General features: G+C 43.8%; 1 protein-coding gene across 1 annotated transcript in view; it reads right to left on the bottom strand.

Annotated features, from left to right (window-relative positions):
- GLIPR2 (GLI pathogenesis related 2) overlaps positions 1-4425 on the bottom strand; it is a 23959-nt gene extending 19534 nt beyond the window's left edge. Inside the window, exon 1 of the mRNA XM_021388060.1 lies at positions 4167-4425. Within this exon, the coding sequence (XP_021243735.1) occupies positions 4167-4179 (13 nt within the window). The 5' untranslated portion in view covers positions 4180-4425. The remainder of the gene's footprint in view (positions 1-4166) is intronic.

The following is a 12120-nucleotide window of genomic DNA, read 5'->3' on the forward strand; positions in this document are numbered from 1 at the left end:
GTTGGACTAGGTGATCTTGTAGGTCTTTTCCAACCTAGCTCATTCTATGATTCTATGATTCTATTGATAGAAAACAAAGCTTTGCTGAATGTTTTCACTGACCTTCAGTAGTAAGTTTTCTTCATGCTTAATTATTTTTTTCAGAATGATTTCCTGGGGGATCCAGAATGGAGAGTTGATGCTTTTGGACATGCAACTGTATGGCATGAGAAACTTTGGTAGGTATCTTGGTTAGTACAGACCATCACATTGTGTCTCATTCTTAACGAGCCACTTCACGCTATTTTGGTACTTGCCTTTTTTGAACATTAGAAGCTAAGGCTCCTAATCTAACAACAAACAGGAGCAACCACTGTTACAAAGGGTGATGGCTTCTGCATTCTCCTCCACTCCCTTCTGCCTAAAGTATGATTTTATCCAACGGACAAGTAAAGATTAGGCATTGAATACTGTTTGCCAAAGCCCGATGTCTTTCTGGAGGATTTTCCACTATTTCTCATTTATAGAACTTGATCTGAGCAATTACTATCATCTCCACAGAAAAGCTGGAGAAGTGTAGAGTTTTTAATTGAATTAACTTGATTTTTGAAAGGTTCTTTTCCTAGTCCTCCTCCAATTCATTTCTGTGTGTAGACAGAAACAGCAAGTAACTTGCATTAAGTTCTGCACACGCCCTATTGTTACCAAACATGAATGCCTGGTTACTAGCGGTTTATATTCATTCATTTCCTCTATCCCCCATGTCCTGTAAAAACAGCCAACATGTTGTCAGTTTGGTAGCTTGTATCACATTTCTCAGAAAGCAGACAGGTCATTTTTCTAGTATACCTGTGCTTTTGTTAGGAGCTGCTACAGCTGCCTCCTCCTGAGATGCTGGAGTACAACCTCTCACTTCTCATCAGCTGGAGATGCAGCTTATTCTGAAGAAAGCACTACAGTCCTTTTTACCATGCTCCAAAGACGCACCTTCAAAGTTAAAAAGCAGCTAGCAGTTCTAAGGGAGATTAAAAGCAACAAGGAAAACTGCACTGAGTTTGGTTCCTATCTCTTTTCTCTTTGTTAAAGCCCTTTCTCGGACCTTATTTATTTTTACACTGACTCAATAGGCAGCAGTGAGTAACTCCCAGCCACTTCTTTGGAGTCCCACCCACATTCACAGGGGGCAGGGATGGTAGGAAGAGAGAAAATAAGGCAACCAAGCACTGGAAAAAGATTCTCAGTATTTACTGAGCTCATTCTTCTCTTTGTCTGAGAGCATTCTGCACTCACCATCCAGAAGTCAAAGAGCAACTGATTCCCTCCCCATCTCCTCCACTTAGTTTTCAGAAAGCAAAGAGGGCAAGGTCCCTTCCCCAACACACAGGGTTGGAGGGGAAGTGGAAGAAATGACACTTTCCTTTCCCTGCCATCTTCACAGCCCCAGCCAGCTGCTGTTGTGGATATCCCCTTTGGGATGACTGCACTGGGACCCTGGCGTCTGCGCACAGCTGCACGGGGTCAGAGCCATGAGGTGACGGAGCCCTAGCAACACAGCAACAAAGAGCAGCCAGCTCACCATCAGCTCATTTCCTGCTGAAATACTCCCTGATATCTTTTTTTGCTTTGGGCTCTCTGGGGAGAGGAGGCTGTGTCACCTGCTAATCTACACGCTGTCCAAAAAGAGAAGGCTAGTGGGAGGATGTAGGGGGTCCCCATGTTTGGCTGTGGTGTTTGCAGCAGTTACAGCCACGGGAGGAATTTCTCTGTGTTTGATGGGGGAGTTTCAGCGTGCACTTGGTTTTAGCAGCCTGCAGCATCCAAGGAAAAAAGCTTAGTCAGAGGCACTGATGTCTTCTTGTGCTTAGTTCTACTAAGTGAAGCAAAACCAATGCTAAGTCCCTAGTCATAATACTTGCAAAGAATACAGCTTTAAGTGTAATCCAACAGCTAGAAACAACCCATTATTAGGGAGCGCCAATCAAAATGCCTGCAAAGAACTGAGATTTTGAACAGCGGAGCTGGTTTTCCAAGGGGACGCTTATATCTCAAGATAAATTCACCGAAGATACAGACTTACAGAAACAGCTTTGAAGATATTTGTTCTAAAATAGAGAGTGCCCAGTTTACATGAATTACAGTACCCCTACATGTATGCCTTCAGGCAATCTCCTCCTTCATTCTTCTGATCCAGGAGAGGAGCATGCGCTCTGGATGTCACCGAGAGGACGGGCAGATCCCTACCTGTTACATTTCCACTACATGTCCCAGTAGAGACCAATCTGTGCGCATCTCCTGTGCCTGCTACGTGTCCTCGAGAGTGGGAAGTATCTTACACAAAACACGGAGCTGAGCTCTTCAGAATAGCTGCTCTCACCCATGCAAAGGCAAATATCAATCTCAGACAAGAATTTAAAGACTTCAGTTTGGCGGAAAGGGCAGATGGGATTTAGTCAATGAACTGATTGTCACGACAGGATCTCAGCTTAGTGTTTCATCTAAAATACCTCACACAGCTCACAAGCAGCAACCAGGGCCCATTTCCCTATCAACTTGAAAAGTATGACACAGGTTACAAAAAAATTATAAGCATGTACTTAGATCTCAAGCTCTATTTGTATAACTTCTCCGTGGAGCGCACAATACCCAAGCCTTTGTGCAAGGAATTTCTGGTCTGCCATTGCTCCTAATTTTGGAACAAAGAACCGACGTGCTCTAACTAACGTGCAGGAAAAAACAGCTGAGGATAGTAATTGCCTTATGACTGTATCAGCAATTTGCAAACAGAGATCGTGAATGTATTAAAGCAAGAGAAGATTTATATCAGTTTGGGGTTGGGAGTGGCACATTGAGATCTCAGCTGCTTTTGCCCACTTAACTTTGCCAATGTAACACACAGATGCAAAGCTCATCTGGCATTCATACTTCTGATGCCGTTACCAAGGAACTGCTGAACTGGCTACTTCCTGGCAATTAGTTATTTAAGTGGTTGTAAGATCATTTACTAAAAGCTAACCTACCTGAAAACACACAGCTTCCGGGAAATGGGGCCAAGCCCATGCACTGGCAGCTAGGTGGTGCTAAGCCTGGGCTGGGTATTGGCCTGCTACCACATACCATGGAGTCAGAGCAAGCCCTTCAAAACCACATTCTCAGAGGGCTCAGACCTCAACTGGGATGCTGATCTTTTAAAGAAAAAAAAAAAAAAAGGAAGCACACACCCATGCTGAGGCCTGCTGAAGTGTTAGTCTTGAGTTCTCTATGTTTTAAGTGAACAAAGGACCAGATTGCACTGAACCCATCCTGTACGTGCTACTGATGCATAGGATAGGACAGACAGATGATATGCTACCAGGCTCTGATTAGTTACAGAAATAACATCCCAACCACAGGAGCAAACTATCTGGTTTCTTTGCAGTTTCAAAAGATGAGTGCAGATTTGCAGACTCCAGGCACGTTTCTGTCTGGGGGCAATTCCTCGTGGCACTAGTGGGACAAAGATGGACCAACCCCAGGGGATCTCTTCTCTTAGGGTCTCCAACTTCCAGGCAGCTTCAGTGGGGTTTTCTTCTACTCAGAAGATCGAACCAGAGCACACAGGCAATGAATAGAGCTCAACAAAGCAGCTCGCAGCCAGCAGGAACAAGAGGCTTGACAAAAATCTGCACAGCTGGGGAAAAACTTATGAGCTCAGCCAGACAACGCTTGGTTAAACCGTAACCAGATCTCCAATTTAAATCCTTCTAAAAGCAAAGGCAATAAAAAAGCTTCCCTCTCCAAGCAGTTTGTTGACGATCTGCGATGTAAGGAAGCTTTGCCAGACAGCTACACACAGCATAATTTTAAAGCTACCGGATTTAAAATTATTCTTTCCCTGAATGCCATGAAACTACTTCATACAGCCGAACACACCTATTACCAGCTACAAAATGTAAACCATACAGGAAAATACAACTACCTCTACACTGAGCACGTTTGAAGGGGCTTTTTTTTTTTTTTCTGGCTTTTTTAATCAAACAGACTCATTTCACTGTGTCAGAGAGAATGCTCCTCCCAGCCAGCAACATGCACAAATGAAAGCAGCCTGCTCGTAGCAAAGCCACTAAGGCGTTAGTAGCGCTTTTGGAGCACAAAACCGAGCGGTGCCATTGCAAGGGTATACAGCCAACTGCATGAAAGCATTTGCTCACCTGATTTTCCCATGATCAAGTTGTGGGTTTTTTTCCCAGTTTCACCTGATGCCTGCTCCCTTGCCTGAGATCGTCTGCTCAGATGAAGGGCTTTGCAATTTCAGGGCAACTTCTTCACTCTGCCGCGACTGCTGCCGGAGAAACTCGGCTGAAATAACCCGTTACCGCCCCTTTCTCTTTGCTCAGGGAAGCCTGCCCATGCCTTATAAGGAATAGGGGCACTGCTTTTTTTCTTTAAAAGATTCTGTTTAGGGTCAGGAGCTGTGCAGCCTCCACTGTAACCAAGCAGCTCAAAACCGCCACATGTTTTTACATACCGATTTAGTTCAGTAATTGCAACTATTTCCTGATAAGAGTATGCCATTTAAAAAATCCTGCTGACAAGTAGCTGTGCTGCCACGGCAGGCATAACCCATGGGGTTAATTCAGATAGCTACGTACGTGTTAAAGTTCTACTTAATTACTGTATGTAAAGTTAAAACAGGCAAGTGATAAGATAGTTGAACTGCATTTCATGAGTACAGAAAGGACGTTCTCCATGGTTAAAATCACCTGCAGAAGGTATTAGTAACATGCAGCATAAGATTCTGCAGGTTAAACAGGATCTGTGCCGATGGTTTATTTCTGTGAGAAGAGTTTTATGTGTGTATGCCTTACTCCATTCTGTGAAGGCTGATTATACCAGGCTGCCTTCATGTGATATCTGAATATCCCATGCTAACCTGACAAAAATTAACTGGTACTTCAGCTGCAGGGCACAGACTCGATGCTGAGGTTTTTAACTTCAGAAGTGTTTCAGCTCTCCAAATAATACAGAGATCTCCAAATTACTTGCTTACCTCCTACTTCCTTCTTTTCTTAATCGCAAAAAATCATCTGGGCTTAATACTTCCCATTCTTTTTTACAATACTCTTCAAAGACCAAAGGTTGTACATGGTTTTGTGCGAGGTCTACTGGCTCAGCCCCTCCCTTGGCATGTGTACAGCTCTCCTTGTGGGACGCGTAAGCAGCAACCACAGAAGCTCTCTGCCCTACTAATGTGCCAGGAGGCGTTAGAATCATTGAACAGTATCATTAAGGTTGGAAAAGACCACTGAGACCATCTCGTCCAACCTCAACCCACCCACACCGTGTCCACTGACTCCATCCCCCAGTGCCACATCCACACGGTTCCTGAACACCTCCAGAGACGGTGACCTCAACTCTTCCCTGAGCAGCCTGTGCCACTGCCTCGCTACCTCTTTCAGAGAAGAAATTCTTCCTAATATTCAACCTGAACCCCCTCAGGCACACCTTAAGGCCATTCCTTCTCATCCTAAAAGGAATGAGATTCCTATTAGGAATCCAGGCTGGCACTTTCACGCTCTTCCAGGCTGTGTACAAAAGCAGGGGATGGAAAGGGCAAGTTTTAATTATCCATGGTCTACCTCTGGAAGCCAAGTTCCATGACAAGAAAAAAAGAAAAGGAATAAAAGTATTTTGAATTTACTTTAAAAAAAAAAAAACAAATAGTAGGAGCCAGTAAGGAAGACAACATCCCTTCACCACCATATTACTCTTGAGATTGCTTCACTGCCAACGCTGCAACACATGCTGAGTTCACATCATTATCTGATAGCTGATCACTAAGAAGAGGAGCAGGGTAAGTGCTCACCAGGTGGAGGAAGAAACCACAGGGTGCGAGATCAAACAGCCTCACAACTGCATGACACTTCCCGTAGCTGGTAGCAAGCCTGGGCAGGAGGAAGAGGTCAGAGAAGGTGAAGATGAGAAACTCCTTCACTTCCTCCATGATGAGAGCTGGCAGTCACCGGGTACATGGGGTGGAGAGCTGGATGAGGTACTAACAAAGTGCTTTGTACAGAGGTGATAGCAGCTGTTTTATTTGCTTGTAGGAGTTAGCAAACCGTGGGCTCATGTGAACAATAGCCTCTAAAAATGCTCTGCTACACCTGAAATGCTAGGTTGTTCTACTTCTAGGATTTACATCAACATTCAGTAATATCCTGTACCACTCTACAGCCTAGACAAACAGTAGAACAGAATTCAATTTTGCATAGCTGGGCGTTGCTGGTATTTAAAATTTTCATTTCCTCATAGCTGATGATTGTTATATTTTATTCCATTCATGTTTTAGATCTTCATAATATTCAGCTAATATAAGCAACACTCCCTCATGACCTTAACTGCTGTTACCAAAACAGCATAAAGATCTTCAGAAGTTGGCAGAGATGCCTGCATGCAACTTTCATAGAATCACAGAATATCCTGAGTTGGAAGGGACCCACACAAGGATCATTGAGTCCAGCTCCTGGCTCCACACAGCACCACCTGAAAATCAGACCATACGTCTGAGAACACTGTCCAGATGCTTCATGAACACCAACAAGACTGATGCCATGACTGCTTCCTTGTGGAGCCGGTTACAGTGCCCAGCCACCCTGCTGGTGAAGAACCTTTTCCTGATATCCAGTCTTTCAGATTTTCTTAACTCAGAAAAGCAGGTTTCTCCAATCTGGCATAATCCAGGATTACCTAGAGGAAAAACCGATGTTTTTTCTGATCAGAAAACATGAAAATTAAAATCGCAGCCTGGAGACGGAATGTGAAAGGATCAGAACAAATTAAATGCAGCGACTCATTAGAGACTAGAAAGCAGTGTAAACTGAGATACAAGAGGAAAAAAAAAAAAAAGGAAGTGGGGAGCTGTGCTTTTTTAGCATTTTAACATGAATTGTTAAAAAAACAATGTTAAAACAATGTTTTAACAGTGTTACAACTCTCTCCTCCAAGGCTGAGGTCACAGTGCCTGAAGGATGCTTTATAGGCTTTCTGCTTCATCACTGTGCTTTGAGCTACATTAAATTGAATAAATTTTTAGGACAGCGGCTCTGTGTCTGCGATGAAGAAAGTCCAGCAGCAGTCCAGGTGAGCACAAACACACGTAGGAATCAGATGGCTATGCCAGCTGCTGGCCTCCCATAGCAAACACAGTCAGTTACTTGTGAATGAGATCACACAATTATGATGGGTCCTGAAAATATCAGTTTCAGTGTTCAGAAGCAGACAAGAAAGCACATCCAATATTGGGAAGAGGCAGAGGAGAAACAACAAAGCAGAGAACTTTATTGTGGCACTTTTTAATTCTTTGATTTGCTTGTGGCTTGAATTACATGGAGTGCTTGTTTCCTTATCTCTAAAAGGACAGAGCAGAAGTGAAAAAAAGACCAGAGAATGGCAACAAAGGGCGTGAAAGCTCCACACACAAAGCCACCAGAATAGGCTTCTTCAGCTAAGGGAGGAGATAATGCAAAAGGAAGTTACAGACATCTATGAGATGAAGAATGTAGATGTGTACCAATTGTTGACTGCCTTGCACTACAGGGTAACAGGGTATTAAAAGAAGTGTTAAATAGATATAGATTCTTATGGGATGCAGCAGAGAAGGTGCTTTGGCAAGGAGTTCAATCACAGATGCCAAAAGCCTACAAAGGTCCCAGAGAATGGGAACAATCATGTACAAGAAATCCACTGAAAATTACTGAATACACAGGAATCACATTCAGTTCAAGAAGTCCCTGAGCTGAAAGTAGCTGAAGACTAGGAGTACTAACAGTAGATACAAGGAGGAAGTCTTTTACAGTGAGGGTGGTGAGGAACTGGAACGGGTTGCTTAGAGATGTGGTTGATGCCCTATCCCTGGAGACCTTCAAGGAGAGACTGGATCAGGCCCTGGGCAACCTGATCTAGCTGCGCATGTCTCTGTTCATTGCAGGGGAGTTGGTCTAGATGACCTTTAAAGGTCCTTTCCAACTCTAAGGATTCTATGATTCTAGATCACCTTCAAGCAGGGGCAGCTGGAGCAGACTGCTCAGGACCATGGCAGGAAACACATTTCCCCTGTGAGAATAACCAAGCACTGGCACAGGCTGCCCAGAGGCTGTGGAGTCTCCTCCTTGGAGACCTCCAGATGCTGCCTGGCCATCGGCCTGGGCACCCTGCTCCAGGTGGCCCTGCTGGAGCTGGGCTGGGACCTGATGGACTTGCTAACTTCAGCCAAGCTGTGATTCTGCGATGTGTTGTCTCCACAGACAGGAGGACTTCACAACCTCTTTGTCAGTGTTTGATCACTCTCAATGTAAAAAGGTGTTTTCTGATGTTCAGATATCTATTTTTTTTTGTGCCCATTGCCTCTTGTCCTACCAGCAGACACTGCTGAAAAGTGTTTTGCTTCCTCTTCTTCACTCCCTCCTGTCAGGTATTTATACACAAGAAGATCCTTCTAATTCTTCTGTTCTCCCAAATGAACAGTCCCAGCTCCCTCACCTTCTCCTCCTGAAATGCTCCAGTCCCTTTAACAGTCTATCCCTGCAAGTTCAAACAGCATCTCTATACACCTCCCACGTCAGCTGCCCCTGCTTCCACCATACACTGACGTCTGAGCTCAGATTGAAGGTCCGCATGTGTTCCCTCCTGTCACTCCTCCACCCTCTTCTCTCCAGCAGCTTCCTTTTACATCAGGCTTTTCAGTTTCCCTGCAGGAATTTCATTTCCGTATTAGTGACCCATTCAGTTCCTCAACTGTAAGTTCCTCAACTGTAAGTTCCAGCACTACCACCTCTTCACTCACCACACAGCTTTGGTTCAGTCCTTCTCCGTGACAGTGCCCATCACCCACGTGGGGCTCCGGCTGCACCAACAAGTGGTTCAGCACAGCAGGGCCAGATTTGCAGTGAGAAACCTAATGCTCATGCTACATGCTTCAGTGAGTTTCACCTTGAACTAAGCCCGGCTTGAGGCTGGTGCATGGAAGAAACACCCAACAGCAGTTGTTGCAGGGTGGATAAATGATGCAAAGTGATGAGTGCCAGAGCAGCACCGACGTGTGCCCTGACTGGACCACCATCTAGCCCTGCTTCCCCTGGCCTCTGTCCCTTGCCGACTCTGTCTCCTAATGTTGCCCTATTCATTCAGCAGAGCCCTAACCATCACCTCACGGTTGTCACAATGAGTTGGCAGCCACACTGCTCCCCCACCACATGGCATTCACACCACAGCCCATTTTCCCAAGGCATTCCTGCTCTCCTTCCCTCGACTACAGCAACACAGCTAAGGCCAGGAAAAGCCAGGCTGATGAATCAAGAAGGAAAACCCATCGCAAGCTGTACTTTCCCTCCGTCTACCATCCCCTCTCTTTCGTATCTACTCACGTTCAGAGAAGGATTCCCGGTGCCCATTACTGCTACTGCAAGCTCTGTTTTACAGTTGTAGTACTGCAGAGATTCCAGCTTCTGCTTTTTTTTCTTTGAAAAGTTTGCTTTCCAGACCTCTTGCTCGCAAAGAAAATCCTGACAGCTTCACCTCTAAGAAACAGATGGCAATAAATTTATTTTTAAACAATGTAGGCATCCAGCTATTTCCAAGAAATCTCCACCTCCTGAACAGCAGGAGATGATAAATCAGAGTGGAAACTTCTCCTTTCTTTCTTTCTTTCTTTCCTCTTTCCTTCTTTCTTTCTTTCTTTCCCTTTTGTGAAGTTCAGTTTTTTTCCCCCCATGACTTCCCATTTCTGTCTTTTCACTCAGGACCCTCTCACAGAGTCCTTACTACCATTTGTTTTCTTAGCTCTGTGAGTTTTTGTATCTCTATGTCTTTTCTTCTATTAAACTAATAATCCATCACATACATCCAATTATTTTGCTTGTAAACAATGAATTTGTACATGCAAAGGGACATAAACATCACATTGTGGATCTGTAAAGGTGTACTAGCTTTGTGGACCTACCACCTAGCAGCCACCTTTGTGCAAACATGCAATAAAGAAACACCCTGGCTCATTGTGCACCAGGTAATGGACCCCACTGGTGGGACAACGCTGCCCATAAGCAGTACCCTCCTTCCTTTTTTTCTTCTGTGTTTGGTATTTACCCATTTTAATGCATTGATTTGTTACAAAATCGTAATAATTACTAGCAGTAAAGTTGGCGAGTAGATATCCTCAAGCAAGAAGGTAAAGAATACGCCCCCAACCTCCCAGACGAGTTGGAGGCTGTGCCACCACCCCTAGGCTGTACTACCACCCACTGGCTTCAGGCTGAATCAGCAGCAGCACGGACACGGCCTGCACTCTGCTGCTGCAGCACAGCCTACCGGTCGCCCAACTTCTCATTCCTCTCTGCATTTCTATCAGCCTGCGGACGCCAGCAGCTGGAAGATTCTCATGCTTGACCTTCAGCTGCCCGCCAAAGAGATCACCAGCTACGGAACCAGTATCTTTAACCACAGCCAAACCCAGCAGGAATTCTGGTTTTCCAAAGCTTCTGTCAGGAGTATGAGAAATTCTTAGTAGCTGGCACAAGACTGCATTATTCTCCCCACAAAAAATGAGAAAGTTTACAAGTGTCATTTTTTTTTCCCTCCCGTGCAAGGTAGCCTGCAATCATTTACTATTTTCAGATATAAAGTTTTCTTCATAGATATAGTTATCTGGATCATCCTTCTAATTCTGGAAAGTGTTTTCACACATGACAGCTTCACCTAAATCTCAAGATCGAAGTCTTTGGAAACAGTTCCTGTAAGTGACAGAATCCAAATTAAGCTTGCTGCTCACTTCTTAGCACCGTAGGTTAAACTTCTTAAGACTGAAGGTTCTTGTCAGTGGAAGTAACAAACTGCTGTCACTTCAGATAACATCAGTGCAATCTAATGCATCTTCAGATCTTAAGATTCAATGTATCATTTGGTTGGATCATCAAATGTTTCCTTTCGTGTCAGTAATGCGTATCCTTCTATAATTTCCCTAGGTTTTATGGCACTTTTAGAAGACTAGCATTTGGAACAACATGTGTAGGTCCAAAGGTAACAAATTACAAGTGTCAGTCTTTATCTGCCTATTTCAGGCACAGCTTATCAGGTAAGTAAATATTTAGCTAAGACAGTTTGTGTTTTTGTCCAAGAGCTATGAAAAATGAGGAGCTCTAACATTCAGTTCATACTTTCTAACGTGGGAATACAGCTTTTATTATATATAAACACGTCTCCTACATTATGCAAATATAATCCTGGAATTTTTTTTTTTTTTACGCTATTCCTGCTTGGTGAGTTTCAGCGTGAAGAAGGAGTCAGCCAAGGTAGCACTTATCAGCCCACTCAAGCAGTGTGAACATGTGGTTTTAGTATTACAAGAACACCTTAATTTTACAAGTTTTCTAGACTATGGTCACAGATCAACTTGTTTTAAGTCCATTTGTATATTTGGCTGTAGCCTTACATCATTACACAACATACATAAGCATGTCTTTTCATTAGATTTCACTGAGAAGGACTGATAAGCCTTCATTATTTAGGCATAAGCTCAAGCATACAGTACTTTTTGGAAATGCAACTGTTGTTGCTGTGGAACATCTGAACAGTTTAATGCTTAGGTACTGACAAAAGTAAGGAGGGTGTGGGTATGAGGAGGGGGGGCTCCTCTTCAAACAGCTAAATTCCCGTGATACAGGATTGTATGTTCTAGACTTCTGTTCAATTTCAGGTAATAGTTTTGTATTATTTTTGGAGCCTAATGATTTTGACTTCACGATCTTCAAAATGTTTAGGAAATGTTGCCTTACACATTCCACTAGCACCTGGTCTCTGCTGCTGCTGGGAGACAAGACCATACAGTTTTCAAAGCTGCATCTATTAACATGTAACCCTCACTGCTTAGCTTTTTCTTCGCCTGCAACATAAAACCAATAGGCAGGATGTTGTTTTCCTAATGCATGTCTTATTCCCCTGAATTTTGTATATTTGCAGTGAGTTCTCATGCCAATAAAATAGTAGTAAAATTGGTTTTCAAGAGGAATATGGAAATTAATAATTAGCAACGGCTAGATATTAAAGGAAGCTGTAGGCAAAAAGGTTCTCGGAAGCAACCGTGCAGTTCAATACTGTTAGGCAAAACACAATACA

This window comes from Numida meleagris, chromosome 2 (genome assembly GCF_002078875.1).
Source record: "Numida meleagris isolate 19003 breed g44 Domestic line chromosome 2, NumMel1.0, whole genome shotgun sequence".
Lineage (NCBI taxonomy): Eukaryota > Metazoa > Chordata > Aves > Galliformes > Numididae > Numida > Numida meleagris.